We start from the raw sequence: 26,141 nt of genomic DNA, 5'->3' as shown, positions 1-26,141 counted from the left end.
GGCATTTCAAACTGTCCTAAGCTTTGGAATACTGACAAGCATTTCCAAACTTTTCCACAAGTACTGCAAATATTTTAAAAACGAAAGAAATTACGCATGGCTCTTTCATTTTAATCAAGGCCTGATTGACTGGGCTTCGGGGAAAAAAACGTGGTGATTAAACCAAGGCAATTAAAATGAACAGGCAGAGACAAGCCAAGAACCAGAGATAAGAATGACTTGTTTCTGTATTTCTGCAATCTGACATAAATTCCCAGTGTAACATTTGTTCTATTTGCCATGCTGTTTAATAATTCAGTAAATGTTATGTTCTTATCGCTTCCCATTTTGGTAAAACAGAGTAATCTCGGTGACTGTTTGCCTACCCCTCATTTAGAGTGTAGAGTTTCATCTCACTGCAACAACTATACTGCAGTCAAGATGTGAGATGGCAGACTCTCTTTTGCACCGTCCCCCCCCCCCCCCCATCTAAAACACACATACACACACACACATACACACACACATTGCATGGATCGGAGCCAGAGGGCATAAGTCCCTTTTTCTTAACTGTTGCTGGCTTATTCATACACACAAACTGCTCTGTCTGTGTGTGTGTGTGTGTGTGTGTGTGTGTGTGTGTGTGTGTGTGTGTGTGTGTGTGTGTGTGTGTGTGTGTGTCTGTGTGTGTGTGTGTGTGTGTGTGTGTCTGTGTGTGTGTGTGTGTGTGTGTGTGTGTGTGTGTGTGTGTGTATGTGTGTGTCTGTGTGTGTGTGTGTCTGTGTGAAATGAAAGTACCTCTCTGTGCGTCAAGTGCCTGTGTGAGTGTCTTTCCGTTCGCACTCCCGACTCCAATCACCCTCCTGATTGGGCTCCTCCCCTGCCGTGCGGCTGTGCTGTGCTAACAGCCCTCATTTGGGCGGAGCGGAGCGGAGCGCCTCCTTTGTCTGCTGATTGCGGGTGGCATGAGCGGACATGAGCGCGTGCCCAGTCGGGGTCTGCACACAATGGCATTGACGGCACAGGTGGCTTTTGCCTCTGCACCAACCCCTGCTGCATCCGCATCCATTTCTGCAGCACGGTGCCACAGGATGACCACAGATGCCCTCACTGCCAGACTGCGCGCTTTAGGACAAATGATTCTATCTATCTCGATCATTTTGTCTATTTGAAAGAGGGTTTGGGCCTCCAACACTGTCCAGGACCCTGAAGCATCACTTTTGGCACTGATGACTATGCTGATGGAGGCTCACAAAAAAAGCAAATTCAAAATAGATGGAAGAAGTGGATTACAAAGTGGAGCAAATGATGGACCCATGTGTAATGATAGTTATTTACAAATTCAGTCCAATACTCGCCTATTTTCAGTGTAGCATGATTTTATAACTGACATTTCCAGCTGAATAGCAGACATCTCTGATCTCTAGCAACATTTTACTGATGTGGGAGTATTTTCTAAACAAATGAAACATACAGACAAATGGCTCTCCTCCTCCTCGCCTTTATCTGGTAATCTTCTTATTCTAAGAAAGGTCTTATCCCCTCAGCTACAGATTGCCTCGCTCACTGTGACTGAGAAAGCAGGTGATTAATCATTCCATCGAAAGCATCTGGTGTGAAATTCAGAGAAAGCGTTCTTCCTAAAGCCCCTTAGGGAAAAAAACAGAAGCCGCTCTCTAGTTTACCCTCGGCTCCTGATTAGAATTTCTGCTGGAAACCAGCTTCCCTTTAGTAGGGATGAACCTGGCTCTGCCCTTCAATGTACGTATGCCTCACTGCATGCTGGGATGTCAAAAGGGCAGAAATATCTGTCATCTGTCCGGGTCAAAGCTTTTGTCAATGCATTCTCAACCATTCAAATGGGTGTGATCCTTTCTGTCAATGACAACTGTAATGAAATGTTTTAACTTCTTGTTTTCAGCTGCTTGTTTCTCTTGTTGCCTTTGGTTAATTAATGATTGATGCTGAAGTTACTGTAACTTTACTCAGATCAGATAATTAATGCTAGAATATACTTTAAAAGGAATGAAATGAGTGAAAAGAGCTTTATCTCAGCAAGATGTGTTTGACGTTAAAATATAATTGGATGAATAAAATTTGGTTTATTGAAAAAAAGATAAAACAAATATATTGAGCAGTGGATAAAACGTTGAAAAAATCTGCTAAAAGTATTTTAAAATGAGTTTCATTTTATTTTGGCAGACATTTGAGATGAATGCTTAAACTTGTGATTTTTCTTGCTTACTTTTTCAACTTCACAAGCTTAGCAGGACCTTCAACATCTATTCTTTTAATGTAGATATAATTTGTTTGCTTAAATAGTTAACGTTAAAGATATGACTTTTATTAATGATATGTATTGTAATTTTGCTTTTCCAAATTTTTCAAAACTTAAAAAACTGGAGGCAGTATCTTGCTGTAGGTTTTAGGTTTTAACATTTAACCTTTGACCTTACAGATTGTAACCCCTGAAATGTCTCTTTAAACTTTAAAGGCAACATTGATAACGAGCGACTGGCGATTGCTAGACAGCGAATCCCATATCGGCTCGGTCGAGTAGTTGACGAATGGCTACTCGACAAAGGTAAAACACTGATTAAAACTTCAAATAAAAAGATAATTTGATCATAAGCAGTGACATTTTGCATCACAAATAAACCCACTAAAAGTCAAATCCCCTGTATAACTAATCTTTTAAATTAAAAAAAATGTAGTTTGTAATATTATTCATTGTATAATAATGTGTTTGAAGTAATCAACATGTGTTTGTGTAATCAGTATGAGATTTAACCACAGGTTAAAGGGACTGGTAATATACTGATAATGTTTCTCAAGTTAGTTGAAATATGAGCAAAATATATGTACGATTAAAATACAATAAAATGTAATTTCTATAGCAGCAGAGTCTAAATGATTAACTAAGAATTTATTTCTGTTCAAGAAAGTATTTGTTTGTACATATGGTAAATGCTACACATGCCTTTCAATTACACTTCTGTTTTCATATTTAATTTCACTTTGGAAAAGTGCGCAGAATAAAAGCTCAGAATAAATTGCATAAATAGATTTAATGATTCTTGGCATCAGATATGAAGTCCCTTTAACAAACGTTTAATAAAAGCAGAGCCAAAATACTTTTTGAATGCATGCTGTTTAAATGTCTGTAATAAATTGTTCTGGGAACGATCAATCTGTTTTTAAGGGGTTTTGTTCGTTTTTGTTCCTCAGTTTCTATTGAGTCCAGTTCTTGTCACATAGAGTCATTTGTGAAGTGTCCCATAGCTGTTCAGTCATCTGTCCACCAGTCTTTTTTCATTTCTGTGGCGTGCGGCTCTTGCTGAAAGGCAATCGTGCCAGCACTCTAATGAGGTGCAGGAGTGATGAACCTCCCTGTCATTAGCTTCCTCCTCCAATGAACTTGCTGACTAAATGACGGATCTTCCTTTAAAAAAAAAAAAAAAAAACAGGCTCACACGTTGGCCTTTCAGCAAATCAGCATTATTTATTTATTTATTTATTTATTTACCATTTGTTTTTATTTATTTATTTTCCAAGGCCTCTGTGCATTCATTCTCTTCATTGATTGACATGATGTAACGTCCAGTTCATTCAATCATCATGAATTACTGTTGTTGCTGTCGGCATTCAGGGGTCATGACTTACCCTCATCAGATTTATGGAGGGGTGGGAGGGAGGGGGTCTCTGTGTGTGTGTGTGTGTGTGTGCGTCTGTGTGTGTGCGTGTGTGTGTCTGTGTGTGTGTGTGTGTGTGTGTGTGTGTGTGTGTGTGTGTGTGTGTGTGTGTGTGTGTGTGTGTGTCTGTGTGTGTGTGTGTGTGTGTGTGTGTGTGTGTGGGTGTGGGTGTGGGTGTGTGTGCATGTGCGTGTCTGTGCTGTGGGGCTGCTTTGCCAGCCCCCGGGCTCTTGAACACTCTGGTCTCCTCGCAGGTCGGCAGCTGACCATCTTCAACAGCCAGTCCACCATCAAGATCGGCGGCTGGGAGCAGGGCAGTCGGCCCTTCCAGGGCCAGCTCTCTGGCCTCTACTACAACGGCCTGAAGGTGCTGAACATGGCGGCGGAGGGCGACTCCAACGTGCGCGTGGATGGCAGCGCCAGGCTGGTGGGCGACATGCCCTCCTCCTCCATCACGCCCCAGTCCAGCGCCTCGGCCTCGGGCAACCGCTCGCACACGCCCTCCCTGTCCGACATCACCACCACCACGGCGTCCAACCGGCAGGGCAAGCAGACCCCCACGCCACAGGTCAGTGAGCCGCTCGCGGGCGCTGTTTGGGCTGCATGCGCCGAGACCGTCTAATCTCTGCTTTCAGCCGGGCCGGCCAGCCATGGGTGGCAGAGCTGTCATTGTGGCAGACAAGCACGACTGAACCAGAACAAAGATAACATAACAAAGACACAAATGATCAAACCTGATGTGAAGCTCAGCTTCACAGATCAAGCATGTAGTGAAGGATCTAGGCATTGTGTCAGACTTCTTATTATCCAGCTTCTTTCTATCTGATATTCCTTTATGAAATTACTAAGAATGCATGCTCTTTGAGCTGACAACCCCCTCCCCCACGCACGCACACACCCACACCCACACCCACACACACACACACACACACACACGCACAAAGGAACAAAAAAAAGTAAATGCATACACACAAGGACATATCGAAATAGATGGCTATCTGTGCTATCTAGGTCAAGGCTGCATCTGAGTGTGTGAGTGTGTGAGTGTGTGAGTGTGTGCTTTTATCTGAAGGGGGGTCCAGGCTGCTTTGATGTGTTCTGAATGGGACCCCTCCATCAGTTCCATCAGACGGCGCTGAGAGCATTCAGACAGGCCGGCGGGGCCTTGGAGCGGCCAGCACAGGGCCACTCAGATGTGCCCGTAGGGGAGTGGGCAGAGGAGGGGTTCTCTCTCCAGCACCGCCCGGCGGCCTCCTCACGCTGAGGGTCACTTCCTGGTTCTTTATCAGCGAGGCCCTGGGAGCACTCCAAGGGGGCTGCACCGCGATTGGGTGGCGTGCCTGGTTAATGGGGCATGGAGCACCTGATTGGATGGACCTGGTGGTGTGTCATTTCAGTATTTTAATTACAGATGAGACTGATAAATGAAGTGAAACAAATGCCTAATAGGCTTAATTGGACAAAAATACTCTCACCTGCTAGCACGTTACACTGGATTTGCTCATTCTGAGCTTTCAGCTGTTAATATTACATGTGCACTTAAAACAGCAAAACTACATGAAGCAGTTCACAGTAGTAATAAAACCATTATTATTTGACCTGCTTCACACAATACATATCTGTTGAGTTACTGTTCAAAGGGCTGCTGGTAAAGTGCTGTTGGATGCCATAAGCCTACATCTGGGATGTTCTTCAGACATAATATCATGAAGGCAGCTGGCCTCATAAGATGTAGGGTATTGTAGGGTATTACACTGTTGGGTATTAGGGTATTACACTGTCTATCCGTTGTAGCCCAGGTGTTCTTTTAAAGGTAAACTGAGCCAAACTAAATCTACACTTTCCACAGTATTTTTCCAGTCTGAAATACTGACCCTGGTTATGGAATGGAATTGTAGTTGTTAGTAAACATGTTCCACTGTTCCACATTATTTGTTTTCAGGAATACAAATTGGGTTCATAATGACAACTAGACGTGGTTATGCAAAAAGGGCTTATTGAATTTAATCTTAATGCTTATCACGTGTTCACACATTGTTTAGTTTCGAATAGTTAAAGGTAGATTTGGTTTTTAAGAGATTTTGAAGTCTTCACTGAGCACTGCAGTGGTTGTAGTCTGGAGTCTCATTCTGTCTATCACGACCCGCTCATCCTCTCTTCTCTCCTCTCCTCTTCTCTCCTCTTCTCTGTCCTCTCTCTCTCTCTATCTCTCTCTCTCTCTTTTCTTCACCCATCCTCTCAATCTCTCTGCCTGACAGTGAGTTGTAAGTGTGGATGTAATTAGGTGTCATTGTGTGGGTCTTAGCGGGATGATTGACATGTCAGGCTGATGCCCTTGTGTGATCATGCACGGAGCTATTTAGCCACTGTGACAATGCAATCTTAATGTGACTAATTCCAGGGCAGTGTTCTGTGTAACCTCTCCCTCCAAAAGCACTGGCTCGCTGGGCGCTGTCCGTCAATCGTGTCACGAGCTAATCTCACTCTGAGATCCACAGCACAAGCCTTCACTTACAAAATGGAGCTCACTCGACAGGAACCAATGAGATATGCTTAAATGTTGCCATGGAAATCTTACTAGCAGTGTGTTTTCTCTCATGCACTCTGCTCTTCTCTGCTGTCTCTATACTGCTTCTGTTTTTTTCTCTTTTCACTTCTCTCTTTCACTGCTTATTCTCTCTCTCTCTCTCTCTCTCCCTATCTCTCTCTCTCTCTCTCTCCTCTTTCTCTCTGTCAGTTTCTGTAGTCTCAGTTTTTACGATCATAGACCTTGCTCTTACACCAAAGACCTGTGGAGATGTTAAATGATTGGACATGTGAAAGCCATTGCTCCTTTTCTTTCCCATTTGGCTCGACATTTTCAACCTGTTCCTGAGTCACAGTAGTCACAATCATATTGTACTCTTGATTTCGAGTACCAACAGAATTCATTATGCTCTTTGTTTGCATGTTATTCTACATATTGACACATTAGTGCCTGTGATGATACAGTTCTATTATGATGCAATATTATAGTCTCTCCACGCACAAGTAGTTGCTTTTGCAATGATTCATGGTATTATACACTAGATGTAATCTCCTGTGTGAAAAGATTTCATCATGCATTATTTACACATTCCCACTCAGGCTCATTAGATCATCGCTCATGCAGTAGGGGCTTATGCAATTCATAACAAAGTCATCAGTGCTGCATTATGGATGGGCCTCAGGAATGAGATTTATATGCTCTGGCTATTAGAAGAAAAACATGGCCACCTCAGGCCTGCACGGCAGAGGGCAAGAAGATAAATAGTGCTGAAGAGTGTTGGCTGAAACCTGTAACTCTATTCTTGTGCTTTGTTGCATATTATTGCACATGGCTTTGATGGGATCCTTTTGTGTGTTGTTAACAGTGTAGATGGAATGGTTTGGAATAATCCGCTGCACATTCTTATGGAACATTAGCACATATGGAGCATCTCTAAAAAGTGTGATGATCACGAAGGGATTGCAAGCTCTTGTTCCCGCATTTTCTGTTTTCACAGCCTCTTTAAAACCATGTTTTCCACTTAGCAATGCCAAACAAGCGGAGCCTGTGTGTGTGTGTGTGTGTGTGTGTGTGTGTGTGTGTGTGCATGAAAGTGCGCAGGGGAAGGCGCACGAGAGAGTGGTATTAACACAGGAGCGTGTCACTGAGGGAGTAGTGTTTATGGAAACACAGCCATGCACTGTGCACCACAGCACCACTGATGCGTGAGCTCTTTAATATTTCCATCTGAAGTAGATCCCTTTGTGGCAGGCACACAGGACTACTCAGACGTGTAAGTGACAGCACAGTTGTGTCGTTTCTCTCTCCTCTCTCCCTTTCTCCAATGCTGTCTTTTGATCCTTTCTTATCTTTGTTGTTTTTCCTGTTTTTATTTCTCAGTCTCTTTCTCTCTCTCCTCTTCTTCCTATTTATTTCTTTTGCTCGTGCTTTTCTCTCTCTCTCTTTCTCTCATTCTGTCCCCTGATCCCTTGATTTACATTTCTCTCCAGCTCAAAGGTTAGAATCTCTAAAGGAATTAAGAGGCATGCGGAGCGTGTTCATTTTCATGTTGTAGGCATCAGTGCTATGGCTGAGCTATGTCTGCTAAATTGTGTGTTCGGCTTTCAATAATAGATGAGCTTCTCCAAGTGGAAAAGATGGTGTCATTAAGCATCCACCGAACTTTCAGATCCTCCACCATGATATGTGGGCTCTAATCGAATTTATTCATAAGTTTGTTGATTCCACGTCATATGAGGAATATTATTTTGAGTTCACATTGTGAATGTATGAGAGAAACATTAAAAACAGTGTTCCATGTCTCATAAACACACTGGTGTACCTGGCAGGCAAGACGGCTGGTGTAATATACTCATAAAGAATATATATTATAGAATCATGTCCTTTTCAGTGAGCTGAGTTCAACTGATTTTGCAACAGCTACTGTGTGTGTTGGTCTGCTGGTGCAGCAGAGGAGGTTTGGCTCTGGATAGCACTTGTAGAAGGCACCAGGTGGAGCTTCTAATGAGAATCAGCTGTCATTTTGTTCAGCGTACCCAGCAAAATGAATCTCTCACACTCTCTCTCTCTCTCTCACACACACACACACTCACACTCAGTGGGGGGGGGGGGATGGTAGATTACCAGACAAGTACACTTGCACAAACAAGACAACACTGCCATGACATCTTTTCTGCTCGTTTCGATTTAAAAGTGCATTTAAAAGCATTTGTAGCCGAGCATTTCTCCACATATCAGCCCCTGCTATCTCTCTCCACTGAGACACTTTCCAGCCATTGCATCATGGAAACCTTGTGGTCCTAATGAAGGCACTCAGTGTTCAGTGGGGGAGTGGGCCGGCCTCTGTGTTTGTCACACTTTCACAGACGGGCTTCTGGCCTCGCGGACACCCCCTCGCCATCACTCCTGTTTCATTTCTCGATCTGTTCGGAGCGCCCAATCAATAGCCATGTTTGCACTGACAGGAACTAGGCTAATGAAGTGGGTTTATGAAAGCTCAGCTTTTTCCCCACTCTTTCACCATCTATCTCTCTTAACACGCCCTCTGCTCCTCTCTCATCCAGCCCAGAGAGTGTTTCTCTGTGTACTCCTTGCATTAGAGGTTGCATTATTCCGGTGGAGCCAGCGTCTATTTTTGCCGTTGTTTAATATTTAATGTCTGTTAAATGAATCCTGTGGTGTGCGCTGCCTTATTAGTGGAGGGGTTTTTGGGGTGCGCGTGTCACATGAATAATGAACAGGCTGAGACTAGGGGCCCTGTGCTGCATCTGCAGCTGCCCCCAACAAATTGAGTCCCAAGAGGCGCCGTGGTGTGGAAAAAGAGACAAATTTATGAGCACCTGATCTCTCTCTCTCTCCCCCTCTTTCTCTCTCACTCTCTCCCTCTCTCTCTCTCTCTCTCTCTTTCACTCGTTCTTGTGAGATTATGAGATTAAACACAGAAACAGCACATCAGCATGTAAGTGATGAGGGCTGATGATGCAGAGCCGCATGTCCCAGTGGGAGTCGGGCAGAATTTTGGGAAGTGGCGGGACACATCTAAAAAAAATAAAAAAATATCACAGAGGTGGGTAATGTGCCATGCATGTCATTTGCTCAAGCTGCCTGGGAGTAGATGTCTTGTGATGTGAGACTGCGATTTCTCTCCACAGTACTGGAGCTGATACCCCCCCCCTCCTCCTCCTTTTCTTTAATAAAAAAGAGCTGTTTCTAACTAAGCACACCCTTAGCAACCTTGGGGCTCGGCGAGGCTCATGATAGGCTAGAATTAGTCACCTGATCCAGGCGGCGCCGCTCGCAGTCTTACTATCTCTCTTTCTCATACTATTCCACCCTCCCTCCTTCCCTCCCTCTCCCTCTCTCTCTCTCTCTCTCTCTCTCTCTCTCCACGCTTCTCACCCCTCCTCGCTTGTCTCTCATTCTCCCTCGCTCTTTGCCAGGCACTGATAGGATCTCCTGATGCACAGGCAATTTATCTCCCTCATCTTCTCAGCAGAGTAGCAGCTTTTCCCTCATCCCTGTTGATCTGAGTGAGGAGGGAGGAAGGCTAAAAGAACGGGACTCAAATTTCTGGAGGGGTTTTGGCTTTGAGAAGCAGAGGCAGAGGAGCACGAGGCAAACAGCCAGCACAAACTCTCTCCTCGACTTCCTCACTAAACAAAGAGAGGCAGAGACCGTCCGCAGTGTTTTGAGAGAGAGAGAGAGAGAGAGAGAGAGAGAGCAGGCAGTGTAGCCAGGCGGCCATGGAGGCGAGATGGCATTGTTCCTCATCGCAGGTAGTTTTCTCTTTTCAACAGTCCTTCACAATGTACCGAGCCTCCTTCGCATGCAGAGGGCTTTAGTGTCCATCCTCCATGCACGCGCTCTGTCAGGAGCAACACCGCCGCACCGCCTGCTCTGTGAGAGAGAGTGAGAGAGAGAGAGAGAGAGAGAGAAAGAGAGACTGAGAGAGAGACTGAGAGAGAGAGAGTGAGAGAAAGAGAGAGGTTGAAAAAGGGGGGAGACAGAGAGGCTTGTGCCGCTGCACCTTTAACGTGGCTCTCTTTCAGCACTCATCCGCTGCACACCAACTGTCATCCCGCCATCGCATGCCTCTCCTCCTCATCCTCCACTCATAAGGGCACTCTCTTGAGCCCCAATCATTCATGAGGGAGGACATGGCTGCTTTGTTTGTCTGTCTGTCTGTTTGTTTGCTTACTTTCTTTTGATCTTTGTAACATCCAAATGATACCGGCATGACTTGTCATGTGGATGTCAAAGACTTGACCTGAAAAAGGGAGTTTTTCCTCTCTTTTGTGCTTCATGAGATACTGTATTTATCAAGTGCCTCTTCATTTGTTTATCATAAATCCCTTACACCATAGTAGTACGTTACTACTACTAGTTATCTACGATCCATCCTTAGAGAAAATACCGAAAATGCCATTCGACTTAAAGTGTTTGACTGACTCCTTCCCAACGCCTGTATATTAGTGCAGAACAATGTTTTATTAGTGCAGAACAATGTTTTATTTGTCTGATGATTCTGCTACTCAGGCATGGCCTTAACCCTCCTTTCTTTCATTTAAGACAAAGTGGTAGCTATGGCAACATGAGTGCAGATGTCATGAATCACCCTTAGGAAATGTGTTTTCACCATTTTGTCCAAATATATTTGGATTCCTTTGCGCACTAGTGAAAATGAACATCTTAGACTGAAGCCTGCCATCCCATTCCTCGTTGTTTCATTTGCAGACATCAGTGCAGACAGTGCTAACAAATGCAGTCTCGTGGTTCAGATGTTGATTTTGTTAACAGTTGATTTGACTCATCAGCTGCAACTCAAGTGTAATTAGCTTATTCATCAACACTGATATGTGCAAGTGCGTTTCCTTTGGGAACACCTGAAAATGCTCTCTGAAAAAATGAGTCTGGCAAAGTACAGGAGCACCAAGTTCAGGAGTTGTGTGAGAACCCCAGGAGAGGTTGGTGTGGAGAGAGAAGCCTCAGGACAATCATCTCAGCAGTAGCTCACATCTCCCCAATTTCCCCTCCTCCCCTGAAGCACACTCTGCCTAGAACTCAGCTCAGCGCAGCACTCGCAATGAGATAGATAAAACACAAGAAGGAAACTGGCAGAGATTTCCAGGTCCAGAGTTGAAGACTGGGAAGGTTAAGAAGCATCATCTGTGCTAACCTGTGTCTGGAGGAAGAAGGTTACATCTGGTCACTGGTCACCCTGCCTGAGGCTGGACGAGTGGAAAAGGAGCCTGTAGACGAATACTCAATGCAGCATTTTAAAAACAGTTCCGTCTTTGCTATTATGCCCACATCTCAGAGCCTTTTTCTCCCCTGCAGGCTGTAGGTGTTTAATGTGAACAGGGAGGAAAAAAATGCTGCAATGCATCAACCTTCCATGTCTAATTCACCACCTTGGCTGGCAGTGTTTTACCCGCCCAACAAGCAGCGGCGATGCAAGGCCCAGGCACTCTCCCGAGCAAGGACACCTCCATGAATATTCACGTGTAATTAGCGTGTAGTAGAGGCCTGAGGACTTTGATGTTCTTCCTCCCGCACACTCTCCATTTCTCTCTCTCTCTCTCTCTTTCTCCATCTCTCTCTCTCTCTCATAGAAGGAAGGAGGGAGGGAAGGATGGATGGTGGAGGAAGGGAGGAAGCTCTGCTGGTCCCAGCTGAGCCTCAGATCTTGCCTCTCTCTCTTTCTCTCACTGTCTCTCTCTCTCTCACACACACACACACTCTTTCTCTCTCTCTTTTTATCGCTTCCCATCATTTTTCATACCGCCTGAATTTGTCGTCACCATGGCAACAGAAACGGATCCTACTGTGTGAAGATGGGAGAGTGGAAGAATTGTGATAGCTGATGTTTTGAGCTAGGTAGGTTGAGCCTAGCACAGAAAGTGGTTTGTGGTTTGACTATAGTGTTAGAGGTCAGTCTGTTGGTCATGAGGTTAAAATGTTGGATGTGGGAGCAAAAGGTTAGGTTTTTTTCTGTGGGTGATGATAGCAGGGCAAGAGAGGTGCAGTAGTCAATTTGAGGTAACAGCACCTCAAGGCCAATGGTGTACGTATGCAATTGGACATTGTAGTGACCAGGTGTTTGGAATATTCTATATTCTGTAAATGGCCAAGAGGGTAGAAATGTCAAATCAGTCAGAAGGATCGACATGCTGCCTGTCAGATCTGTAACACCTGAGATATTGAATTGCCTGACTGGCTGAAGGATTACATCTTTCAGTGTGTGATGCAGGTGTTTGGGCTTAAATGGGCCTGGACAGAGCAGCGTAGGGAGCAGCAGGTGCCTCCACTGTCCACTTCATGCAGGTGCAATTAACACATGTAGGTACAGTGGCCACACACACACACACACGCACACACACACACACACACACACACACACACACACACACACACACACACACACACACACACACACACACACACACACACATACAGTACACATACCAGCTCTTGTAGAACTGGCAGGCTGCTGCTGAGTAATTGCAGGGAGATAGAAAAGCGAAAATAAGGTTTGTGCAGAGAGCAGCACCCCCATGTCCCAGGTGGAGTAGAGGCAGCCTCTATCTAGCTCTCTCACTGCCTACTCTCTCTCTCTCCCTGTCCATTTGTCTGGTTCATATTTCCATCGCTCTCTCCCCATGCTCATGAGCCTCGTCTGCACAGTCTCTCTCTTTCACAAGATGGCATTCCAGTCATTTAGAGACAGAACAAAGGCGAGATAATGGATAGTGAGTGAATATGTGAAGATGATGTCTAGATGTCTCCGTTATCGCCCTTCTTGAGTTCCCACTCACACGGGAGAGGAGTTGACCGATCCTTGCCATCCCATAAAAATGTCCGCCGCCACGCTAGGCGCAGCTGGTGAGTGGGAAGCGAGGAGCGCTACTGGCGTTGGAGGGACAGAGCTTCGTGCTCTTAGTCATGGAGCCAGTGCCAGTTTCGACATCCCTCGCATTACGCACGCCTATACACCAACAATGATCCCACAGCCGAGTCCAGCTGCACGTTTCTCCAAAGCAGGCTATCGCATAGCGAGATAAATATGTTTAACACCGGAATTATATCAGAAATGTATGCGCAAAGGAATAGATAAACGTACGTTAATGAATGCAACGCAAACAACAACCTTGTCAGTCTGCAGAAAGCAAATGCTGGGGCTTTTCATTTTTAGTTGAAGGCACTAGGCCTGTACCTGATTGTGAAATTAACTCATGCCACCAACCCCTATCTGTAATGTGCCATTGCTGTAACCAAAAAAAGAAAGAAAAGATTCCTTCAATTGAGTTCAGTAAATTGAAGTTTAATCGAATGGAATCAATGAAACACTAATTGACTGAGAGGAAATAAAAGTTTGGCGATCAGGAAATTGATATAATAATGTTCATCAATCATCAAGCACAAACAATACAAGACGGTAATTTTACACCACTCAAAATTCTTAGGAGTATTTGTCCCGCTGTAACAAACAAAATGTATAGTGTTGTAGGCAACTACACACACAGGCAACTGAATTAAGCAAAAAAGAGAAAAACAAAAGTGAAGTTTGTTTTTAACCTAGTGCAAATTAGTGAATCTACTGCTCCGAATATTGCGATGGTCGTTTTTGTTAGTTTTCCATATGCACCCATTAAACACACAATCTAGACTAGACAAAACACTTTCACCATCATTTCTGCGCATCTCCAACCATAAATGTGCCTGAAACAGCCCTCTCATGAATGCATATAAGTCGGAGAAAGAGGTGCTACCGGAGTGTGGTTTTAGGCATGTTGTACAGTACATACCACGTTTAGATAGATATTGTGTCGAAATTACACCTAAAACGAGTGCTAATGTTTACACATATGTACACATAGTATATTGTTTATTTGTTAATTGAAAGGCCAGCATTTCTGCAAACCCAAGTTGAAACCAGTTCATTTTTTCTCTTAACCGTGTGGATAAAAGTCCTGGGCTCCCAGAATATCCATCCCCTGGGGGCCCGGTGGGCCAGGAGGGGTCCGTCTGCCTCTCCACCCCACAACCCACCCCTCTAACCAGCACCACCCCGCCCACTGCTACCAGGGAGCTGAATAATTCAGCCGTGCTGACCTACATGCTGAGTGCTAGCACTAGCGCTGGTGTTAGAGCAGGAGCTGCTCGCATAGCGGAGAGCGATGGGAGGGTGGGGGGTGCCCAGGAGACGAACGTGTGGTTATGGCAACGGGATTGTGACTGCTCGGAGCCAACCCACTCTCTCTCTCTCTCTCTCTCTCTCTCTCTCTCTCTCTCCATCCTTCTCGTTTCCTTTCCTCTTTCTTTCACACCCCTCTGCCTGTCTGTCGTTCCCTCTTCCCTTTTCGCTTATCGCTCTGTCGCTTCTCGATCGCCTTGCTCACAGCAACCTTCCTTCACGCTGCATTCCTATCCTAATTCTCACTCCTCATGGTTCTGGACTCTCCTCATGGTTCTGGACTCTCCTCTTGTCTTGTAGTTTTTTTTTTCTCTGCTTTTTTTCTTTGCGTCTCCTTGGAGTGTATTCTCTCCACGCTGTGCTTATGATGCTCAGAGGTCTTGATTGGAACTGCTCCAGATCCTGTGGGCAGTGCGTCTGAAATCGATCTCTCTCTCTCTCTTGCTCCCATCTCTCTCTCTCTCTCTCTCTCTCTCTCTGTCTGACACATACCAGTTGTCACCCAGTGCTTCATCACTGACAAGCGGGGCAGTCGTGTGCAGGCCAGCTGGCAAATGCCGCCCAGGCAAAAAGAACGAGGCGTAAAGCCGGGACGTCGTCTGTAGGGAAGTGTCTTTCGTGGCGGAGACTAGACACTCTAGAGAGTTAGCCCGCTCCATGTGCGGACGCAACTGACGAGAGCGGCAGCATATTCCAAACACGGCGCGTGTGCTAGGGGGCCATCTCGCTAACGGCATACCTCAGCTGGAGTGAGGCTCGGGGAGCATCTGTCCCAATTTTACCTCCCATGCGACCAGGACCATGGCGTACCTCCCATTCAGACCACTGACAGGAACAGAGGCAAGGATATACCACCATTTTGTCCTGTTTGCTGTGTGTTTGTAAGAGTGTGTGTGTGTGTGTGTGTGCTGTTACACTGCTAGAGTTTGCTGAGGGATTGCCTTTGTTTGTGTGTGTTTGGGGAAATGTCAGATGTAGACTTTAGCCATCTGGGCTGGCTGTTTGTCACACACACACACACACACTGTGACTTATGATAGCGGGCTTGTGAAGAGCCCTCTGCTACAGCTATGCAATTATTGTAATGAATCATAATATAATAGGCTTGCATGGGTTTTAAAAACTACACAATTAAATGTCACTTGTTCTCAAAGGGTTTATTGGCACTTGTATACGGGCATTAAAACCCTTTGGCTGCGATCAGCTGAAATGGGGATGTTTCACAAAGCGTCTGTAGAGACACCTTTGGGTTCTGTCAGGGGAGCAGTAACCTTATCATTACAAAGAGCTCAAGGCCACAAAGACTGAATGGAAGGGCACTTTAGATTTGATCATCCGACGGCCACATTCCCTTTTTTTCTACCTTTCTGTCTGTCTGTCTGTATGTCTGCCTGTATGTCTGTCTGTCTGTCAAAGTCTATGTCCTCTGCCTTCTTTGGCCTTTTGGCTTTTTATCTGCCCCTCTTGCTTTTTTTCAGCTTTTCTCTTTTGCCGTTTCGCTCATTCACTTTGGGGCAGGCGCATGCTGGGCAGCAGGCCTGAGGAGTTATGTGGGCCAGTCAATGGCTAGGTCAGAGGTCAGAGTGGCGGCCTGCTGCTGCCCTGGCCATTGGTCGCGTGGTCCAGAGAGAGCAGCTTTTCAGCTCTTATGTAGATCAGGGCTGCTTCATGAAGTAACATGATTGGAAAGATGTCTAAATGAGTCTTTCTCTCCCTCACTCTGGCTTTCTCTATCCCTCTCTTCCTGTCTGTCTGCCCTACACATCTATCTGTCTGACACAGGATGACATTCTGGTAGCATCCGCAGAATGCCCAAGTGATGATGAGGACATCGACCCTTGCGACCCAAGTTCAGGTGGGTTAGGTTAGTCATCTTTTTATATTATTATTTAAAGATCATCACCTTTTTATTTGATATTTCCCATCTTTACTCTACATATATTCTACATCTGTTAACATTGACAGTTATATCTCACTATGTAAATTTGCATGCTGTGCTGCTGGAACTTGTCATGCTGTGCCTTGAATCACAACTGCTTTGTTTGGTGAGGCAAGGGCTTTGACATTTGAATGAAAATGTTCAGCAATAGACATTGAATAGGGTGTAATTATACAGAGGGAATTTTAAATGGCACGCTGTTGTTAAGGTCCATTGGCAGTTTAACTGTTCTTTCTGAAAAATAATGAAGGCTGAATCATGCATCAAAATGCAATGTTATCAGGCAGAACTTAAAAATGCACAATATACACTGACAACAATAATGATGATAATAATAATAATAATAATAATAATAATCAATAACTGTGATAGAATAAAGTGGGCCTGCATTCTCCATTGTGTGATATCAACACATCTATATATATCACACAGAGATGAGCAACCATCTGTTACACACCAGGTGCTTTCTACAAAATTGCTGCCACCCTCACAATTAATTATTCAATTACTGTCTCTGGAGCTGTTGCCCCACAGATTGCAGTTATTGCAAAGAAGAGTGATCTACTTTTTCCTACAGGATATATCAACTACCAGATAGCTCTAAAAATATATAAGTCTCTTGCAAGCTATTGAAGCCATTTTATATGCCAGTATCATGTTAATCTCACCCCAACTGAGAGTTGTCCTCTAAGTACGTAGTCATATGAGAAGCACTGTCTTTTCACTGTACTTTTTGAAACAACAAGACCAATGGTCTAGCTGCATCTGTGTTATGGCAGCTTAGGCTAGGTAATTGAACAATTAACTGCAATAACATAGCAGAAAAGTGAGCATCAGCAATTCACTGAGCAATAATCTCACTAGTGAGGCTCCCCTGGTGCTGGCTGTTTGCACTGCACATGATGAAAACTAGTGATGGGAAGCCGAGGACTCATTAAAATGCACTGTAATGCACCATAATGTATAATGCACCAATGGAGTATTCATAGCACCAGGAAAAGCTTTTAAAAGTGCACGTCAGATAGCGTCTTGGGATGAACAATGGCTCTCAGATAGTGAATTATAATAATTTTGAAGCATTATAATGTCATTCTACAACCATTGTTGAAGTTTCCAGTTGAAATGTTGCTCAACAAATCCTTACATTGATACCAGCAAATTGTATTGTTTGCAATGAACATATTAGCTAAAGAGGAAAAGATCAGTGCTCCCTGAGGCAGATGCAGTGGGCGGATCAGTGCTCTTTAAAAAGCGCTGCAGATCTGCGGGGGAATAAAAGCAGGCATGTACTCAGGCTCCTATGTCGCATCATGTTGCTGTAGCCATGTTGCCAGTGACCCATGCCCCATTCACATGGAGAATAGATCCATGTGCACATGGAATAATTTGCCGCTCACAACCTGAGGCATTTATCATCCAATACCTCGCCAAATTGTTAGACAGTACTGATGGCATGGAACTCCCCGAATAACAAATAAATGCCTACAGGTGAAAATAATTTGATTACTATAGTCAGAAGTCATTTTGTCATTTTTTTTATCCACGCCGATATTGCCTTTTGTTTTTAATAAATGTATTGTTCATAGTGGCTGTTATTGAAATCAGATCAAGCTCCAGGGGAGGCAGAACGGTATAGCCCAGCACATTCTTTATCACCATCTCATTTTACGCACCCACGGGCCAGAGTTTTACGTGGCTTGTTTCACATGTCATTTCTCTCTGAGTTTTATGGGGTGCCTGTAGCCGGAAGCGTAGTAAATTAAAGCCATCCTCTCCGAGAACATAAATCCAGGAAGAGATAACTATCTCTCGGAGGGGGGGAATAAACATCTCAGGAGTTTAAGTTCAGTTACTGGTAACCTCAAAGTTCAAATGTGTCATACCATGTCAGGATGTAAATGAAGAACAGTTTTTTTTTTTTCTATTCCAATGTGTGTGTGTGTCTGTGTGTCTGTGTGTGTGTGTGTGTGTGTGTGTGTGTGTGTGTGTGTGGACCGTCACGCACATATGCACACACACAATTATGGAGGTTACTAAACCCCCAAGACCCTCTCTGCAAATGGTTGTTCAGCCTATGCAGTTGTGCACTGGTGACTCACCACCACAGAGCCAAGTTCTCTCTGGAGAACCCAATGCATCATCCCGGCTTACACAGGCCCATAGAACAGTGCTGTGTTAGCATGGTAACTAACACTTGATACAGGCATATTTGATGAAAATGCTTAAATGCTAACATAAAATGCGCTTTTTAATGCTCCTTGCAGAGAGCATCGCCATTCATTATTATGATGATGAAACATTGATGTATTTGCATCATAAAATCTGGAAAATGACTTTCCTAAACACTCTTTACTGCAGTGCTTGTCATTATGTTCAAATTGTAAAAAGCGGGTGTGGGATGTAAACAGAGCAGGTAGCGTTGACCTGGTGGAAATGAAGCAACAGTTCTATATGGTAGCCTATAGAGTGAGATCAGTGGTTGAGGGTACCAGTAGGGCCCTCTTGTGATATGGTAGCCTGTAGAGTGAGATCAGTGGTTGAGGGTACCAGTAGGGCCCTCTTGTGTAGGGCTCTTGTGTCAGCCTGAGGGCCACTCAGTGAACATGTGATTCCATCCTCACAGCCCATCCCCCACTGCCCGAGAGCAAGGGCTTCCCTGGCCCCTCCGAGGTGATCCGCGAGTCCAGCAGCACCACGGGCATGGTGGTGGGTATCGTCGCCGCGGCAGCCCTCTGCATCCTCATCCTCCTCTACGCCATGTACAAGTACCGCAACCGCGACGAGGGCTCCTACCACGTGGACGAGAGCCGCAACTACATCAGCAACTCGGCCACGCAGAGCAACGGCACCACCGTCAAGGAGAAGCCCATCGGCGTGGCCAAGATCTCCAGCAAGAACAAGAAGAACAAGGACAAGGAGTACTATGTCTGATCCATGCTCATCTCCCCCCCCCCCTCCCCCACCCCACCCTACCCAGCTCCACCCCCCCATCCTCAGACATACTCATGGTCACGTGCCAGAGGGAGGGGCTGTTTGTGTACAGTTATAAATGAACAGAGAGAAAAAAAAAATACTACTACTGTCTTAGTGTTATCTAAGACGTCATATACTGTCAGTGATGATACAGAGCTTTTGTGCTCTCCAGCGCACAAGAGAACGGTGCGTGAAAAAAAGACACTTAGAGAAGACTCTGGGGTGGACACTGGCGTAAGGAACAGTCCGACACATGTGAACCTGAAAAAGTGCGGGACGCCTCGGTCACCCCTGCCCCCCCTCGGGGGTGTCGGCAGTGCCACGCCACAGAACTCGTCACGTTTCTAATGTGAGCCCAAACTTTGTGTTGCTGGGAACATTTGCCCCCCCCCCCCTCCCTTCTACAGCAAGAGAAATCATACCTGATGAAATCCTGAGAAAAAATTATACAGCGAGGACCAGTTAGGGCATCCTGAGAGACTTGCATACATAGAGACACAAGAAGCTACCTATGATTGTGAAATCAGCCAAAGTATTCGCCCCCCCCCCCCCCTTTTTTCTAGTGGCTGTCTTGTCCAGCTGGTGGGAGATGAGATGAGAGGAGAGGAGAGGAGGGGAGGGGAGAGAACAGAGACTGCTAAACTGAACGTTCATGCCTTCCACCCAAGGAGGAGGGAAGGAGGCCTTACAATCTGGTGTGTCAAAGCTGCAGTTGGCTTCAGTGTTGTTGCTGTCATGATTGCCACAAGCACAGATGATGGTAAGAAGCAGGAAATTGAAGGAAACCAGAGGGACAGTGTGACAAGAACTTCATGCACGTGAAATATCTTATTACATATGTTTATATACGGTGCAAAGACTATCTATGTGTGCTCTCTGGACTGTGGCTGAAGTGGTGTTTTATAGCCTGTTAATATAGATGATGCAAACTACAGTATACCTGCTCTTCAAACCATTTTTGTAAAAACAAGTGGGAAAACAATTAAAAACAGAAAACTAAATGTCAATGTGTTGCTATAGCGATAGATAGTTTATGCCATTAGCTGTGAGGATTTTGATTTACAGTATTATATTTTTCCTCCAATCTGTGCATCTCGTAGGCCTTTCTACATTTCAACCAGTTTCTTTCATAACATTTGTTTCTGCATTGCCCCAAATTAAAGATGGTAATTTGGTCTGGGGGGGGGGGGGGGGGATTCATAAAGCTGGAAATGTGTTGAAACGTCTGGTTGTCAGAGCAATATTCATTTACCTAAACAAAATGACCAATCCAATTGTGCATGGTAATTCCAATTTGGTTATTTCGACTGAAACTGCATTTAATGGGGGAAAGGTGTAATGTGAGCCTCTGAATTGTGACTAAAAATGTGAAAGGTCAATAGAAGTATTTGTTTTGTCATGCCTTCTGAAAGGCATGTGACATGACCAATAAACATTTAGCCTTTTCATTTGTTTTTGTTTTTTTTCTTTTGTGTGTGTGTTTTTTATTTGTGTAAAAATTTTCTAAGCCTTTTTGTTTTTATTGTGACAATTCTTTGATGACCTCAAAGTGAAAAATTTATTATGAAAATAGTTTTCAAAAATCAAATGAATAAAATAAAATATGAAGTCTATGCTGAGAGTGTGGCTTTTTTCATTTGAAGTACATTTTGTTTTGTTTACTATTGTAAACATAATATTCAAGGAACAATTTGTTATGATTAATATTCTAAACCCTTGTATGAATACAGCTATTTATCATATAACGTTTGCCCAACTTTACAGCTTTGGTTCCATTAGCACAGGGACTTTGGTTTCTATTAGCACAGGGACTGGGTAAAAACAATAGCAAATGCAATTGAGAATGATGCATTTGCATACGCTGTCAAACATATAAATCTATACAGATATAGATCACAAATTATGCATAAAGCTGGGACGTTTTTAAGATGCTCAAATTGCTACTGAGTATCTGTTTAAGGCAAACACACATTTTCTTTTGTAATACATTGGTGTCATTTTGCAATGAAGCTGAGAAGTAATTTCTTAAGCAAAGTTGTTCCCCCTTCTTTCAAGTGCTTGAGTGGAAGAGTGTACTAGTTAGTAAGTGTAATTAAAGGAGCACTGGAGACGTGTTGGAATCAGGTGGGATGGGTGTGCTAGGCACTGGCTGCACTGTGAAGTTCATTGAGTGTACCAAAAATGTCCACTCCAAGTGCACATTTTCATTTCCTGATGAGGGTCTTCAAACATCCTTTCATTCACCTTCCAGCTCCTCTTGCCAGAGTGAAACGTGTGAGGAGTTTTAAGAGAAAAACCTGTAGCAGAAGCCTCTATTAAAATAGGCTCAGAAAACTGGGCATGGGTATTCATTAGTAGTGCCAGCTACTTGGCTCTGGGCTCTCCATGAGACATTCTGCATGTTGCATATTTGGTATAAGGTGTGCCGAAGAATGATTGCATGGTGATTCAATGCTTCTTGATGCTGACTGATTTATTCTTGGAATTTATTCTTGTACCTGGAATATTGGGTTTGGCACAGCTGGCTGGGGACCTCAGCCTCTACAAGAGGTGCAGTACAATTACATTTTGCAAATTAATTTGAGTTTAACCATACAAGCCAAAGACTTTCATCTGGTTTTGCATGTTTTTAGATAATGATGTAAAATAAAAAGGGGATACAGAATGCAAAACAAAGGAGCAGTATTCCAGGCTGTGTATTGAAACCGAGGTCCCTATAGAATCCAAAGGTTTCAGGAGACTTTTATATTTTGCTGTCATTTCTCAAGACATTTGACCATTCTGTCCATCAGCAGACCATCTACTGCCCCTTAAATTCCTGTGTGGACGAGCATGAAGGGGACATGTTCTCATTTGATGGGACTCACATTAAAACACCACTTATTCATTTCACATGGAAATGTGAGACTGATACGATGCATCTTGGCATATACTCTCATGTCTTTAGAGCACAGTGACTCTAAGATGAGGTGCACACACACACACAAACACACACACACACACACACACACACACACCACAAATGTCATCCCACAGATTTTCCCGAGCCTGTGCTGCATCTTATGTGAGCTATTTCTGCTGGAGAGAGACAGATATCCTACATGAACCTGCCACTACACAGTCTCTGGTGCCACTTCCTAGAGTGAAAGTCATATTTATTTCAAATTACAGATTCACATGACATTAAAATATAATTTCCTCCGCTATATAAGCTTGGAAAAAATAAAAATGTAACAGCCAGAGAGAGAGAGGAAATGAGGCTCTCTTGGGATCCTAAGAAATATTCTTTTTAATCACATGGCACTGCCTGAAATTGTCTACCTTATTTCACATTTTCATTCTGAATCCAGCTAAGTAAAAAATAAATGAAATTTCTGCTTTCATTTTCAAAAAAACATTGTAGATACATCTTGAATGCTAACAAATAATGTTCCCTTGACAACAACACTGCAGACGGTTTGCTGTTGTGCCTCAGTTCTGAACCCATCCTTGAGAAATCTATTGTCATGTCCATTACAACAACACAAGGATCCCATTGTGGCCTAATTGCTAAGAAACACTCTCTCACTATCATTATGGGATTTTGAAAACAGGTTAAGCATTTTTACTCCAAAAAGAGTGAGCAGGAGAAATCAGAAGACCGTAAGGCAAAAAGGAAACCTCTTGATGTGGTTGCAGTCCCCAGGGCTTAGGCAAAGCATCTGCACTGCAGAAAACACACATCTATATTTAATAGTGCAGATGACTTATATAATAGTAAGATCTGTATTCCTCTACATGTCTATGAGTGAGAGAAAAACAGATGAAAGCAAAAGCAAGCTCCCATTGTCTCCTATATATCCCCCTATTTAAACCCAAACCTTTGATTTTATTCCCCTATTGCAACTGGTCCTGGTTCTGTTGGCTGAGCATGACCTTTTCACACATAATGGCAGGGACAAAAGCAGCAAGTCATCGGCCCTTTAAGACCATTGACCTGACATTTACAGAGCACAGTAAAGGTAGCCATTACCCATGCCATAGCTGTCACCCAAACCACCAAAACACCATTAGCCACCATTAGCTCAAAGTCAACTTCACTCACTGTGTGATGTAACACCCACATTCAGCCTACAAAGGGCTAATCAACAAAGGGCTATTCAACCCAATCCAAAATGCATTATAAACTCTCTCATTCACTTTCTCTCTTTAACACAACAACAACAGCAACACACACACACACACAACCACAACCAGCAGGTAGAGAGACACCTACTGTACACACTGTGTCATTCAGATCTTAATTAAGAATTGGTAACCACAAAATGGTACTGTGCATAGTCACATCCTCAAAACAACATATTAACACCTTGAATAGTCATCTCCTAGGGTCACTTGTGTTCAAATGTGTCATTGATTATTCTATGTATAGGTTTTTGTGTTGTTTGAAGTCATGTGAATACTGATGTGCCACTGCTGTCATGCGACTACACACGCGTATGATTTCCCTGCAGCAGACCTCTCCAAATCCTTATTTTCAGCCCTGTGCTATTTTCAAATCTTCAGTTGATTCTTTCAGAGTGTGCTGGCATTTCCCAGCACTAATGGCAGAAGTTTAGGTGGGAGGTGTTGTCTTTGCTATTCAAGTGATTACTCAACAGCCGAGACACAGGATGTCTCTTGTTCTGACTCCGGTCCTCCTCGTGCTGATGCAATACGGCTAAATCTGTCAGCGGCAGACAGCGTGAGTGTCCACGATGGCAAACTCTCCACCTCCCTACCAACATTTACATCCGGCGTGAGATACGAGAGCTTACTCTAATTAACTGTGCACACTCTCATTTTCTGTATAATTATGTTCTTTGACTTGTCATCAGCTCAGGGCCGCTTGTCTTATCTTGCCTCCACAGTTCTGAATACAAATTGTTCCCTTTTACACCTCAGAACCATATGCAAATGAAAGGTCTGGGAAACAAAATCTTTTTTTTTGTTTTTGTGTGCACCATTTCGCTTAAGCTTTCAATAGGTCTCATACATGATGGGGGAAACACACACACACACACACACAAACACACACACACAGTTGACTTTGTCTTGACTTACCTGACTTTTTTTTTCTTTTAATAAATGTGTTTTTTCCTTACCTTCCTGCAGGCCCGTGCAATAAATCATAATGAAATAATCATGTGTTTTTAATTAAAACTGCATTTGCTGATATGAATGCACTGTGTAGACAGGAAGCGATCTGCTCACAGAAAACTCATCTCCTGTCCAGAGCACGGGCTGGGGGTCATTACTCTCTTTGTTGGGGGTGGGGGGGAGCTAGATAGCATAAACACTGCATCCATTACCCTCTTCCCAAGACACAAACATACACACACACACACACACTCACCAGGAAGGAGACCTTGGATGAGACAGCTGTGTAATTGATTGCTCACTATGTTATGTTATTGCAGCCCACAATGTCATACTTGAGATGAATCCCTTCTCTCTCGCTCTCTCTCCCATGGTGCCCCTCTCTTTCTACTCCTCTTTTATTGTATAACATCATTTGTATGGACTGACATCTCCATGAAATATGGATTGTGCTAATGATGGCATGTAAATCAGACACGCAGCTTTCTCCTTTAAAACTTGAATATGATTTCAATTGGTCCATTGCCAAGTCGTCATTCTCATATTGTAGCTATATTTACATCAGAAGAGCCTCAAATACCTCACACTCCTGACAGAAATTTTCAAATGTTCTGTATCCTGCTTCTAAAATGACATATTCTGCAATGAAAGTAACTGTGCAATAATCCAGATGCTTTTTCTAAAGATTTTCTAGGACCTGAATTCAGTCTGGGTCTATCACATACAGTACTGCAATGTTCCAGCCATTCATCTTAAAACCAGTGGACAGTGTTTGTATAGCAGAGGACAGAGAATGTCTGACCACGGCAGCAAAATCTTCACATTTCTTCTGCAATAATATGTAAGATGTATTCAAAGCTGGAGTCAATATATGTATGGCCTTGATGAAGATGTGGAAGCTGTGGACGATCCTGCTCTGTAAGAATCTCCCACAGGTATACAGTAAGCCTCATTTGACTTCTAACTAGCTCATTGATTATGTATACGGTATAGAAGGACGTGGCGGCACGTTTCAACCAGGTGGCCTGCATGCTGTGGAGCGAGGCCTTCTGAGTAGTTTCACTGAACTGTCAGTAGTAGTAGTAGTGGTAGTAAATATCATAGTCACAATAGCCATAGCAACCATTCTAGTGACTGACATGACAACCATTGTTCTTCTCTTTATAGACCCTTTCAACAATAAAAACAAAAACAATGCTTGAACATTTTATTTGGTTCCCTATCTACTTCGTCTGCATTAAGATAACATATGGAATGTTAAAACAGAAGCCTTGTAGGGCCAACTATGATGCTGATAATGAAACTCTCTTGAAAGGGTCAATAGACAAGCCCAGCAAAGGCATGTAGCCTACTGATCTCAAACCAAACCCGAAATATTACAGAATGACTGGATAATAATTTGCATTGCTGTATTCAAAATACATTCAAAGTGCATTCAACCCTGCATTCTCTTCAATCATATATAGCGGGGTTTATTCAGTTTTCATTTCTGTTCTCCACCAGAAGAAAATCCTATAGACCATTAAAAAATTAAAATCCTCACATTCCATTTCATGTCCTCTCATAAAAAGGAATTGAGGAGTAATGAATGTGTCCTTTTGTGATCAAACTCTATAGTTCCGGACGCCAGCATGAATTTAAATGAAAAGTGGTTTAAGAATCCTCTAACTTGTCAGGTCCTTTGTGTCATAAACACCATTAAACTATAATGACACTGGC

The 26,141-nt window shown here is 43.7% G+C and overlaps 1 protein-coding gene across 2 annotated transcripts in view; it reads left to right on the top strand.

Moving 5' to 3' along the window:
- Window positions 1-19,262, top strand: part of nrxn1a (neurexin 1a) — a 138,733-nt gene extending 119,471 nt beyond the window's left edge. Inside the window, exons 20-23 of one of the 2 annotated variants that reach the window (XM_076297263.1) lie at window positions 2,474-2,563; window positions 3,926-4,239; window positions 16,175-16,256; window positions 18,955-19,262. In XM_076297263.1, the coding sequence (XP_076153378.1) occupies window positions 2,474-2,563; window positions 3,926-4,239; window positions 16,175-16,256; window positions 18,955-19,262 (794 nt within the window). The remainder of the gene's footprint in view (window positions 1-2,473; window positions 2,564-3,925; window positions 4,240-16,174; window positions 16,257-18,954) is intronic. The other variant, XM_076297264.1, reaches the window with a different exon arrangement.
- Window positions 19,263-26,141: the final 6,879 nt, after the last annotated feature.

This window comes from Alosa pseudoharengus, unplaced genomic scaffold (assembly GCF_046254945.1).
Source record: "Alosa pseudoharengus isolate Yale_2024_CS ecotype anadromous, Long Island Sound unplaced genomic scaffold, YU_APseudo_1.1 YU_APseudo_1.1_scf_20, whole genome shotgun sequence".
Lineage (NCBI taxonomy): Eukaryota > Metazoa > Chordata > Actinopteri > Clupeiformes > Clupeidae > Alosa > Alosa pseudoharengus.
The sequence above is the reverse complement of the archived record's forward strand: the minus strand, read 5'-3'. Positions and strand labels throughout refer to the sequence as shown.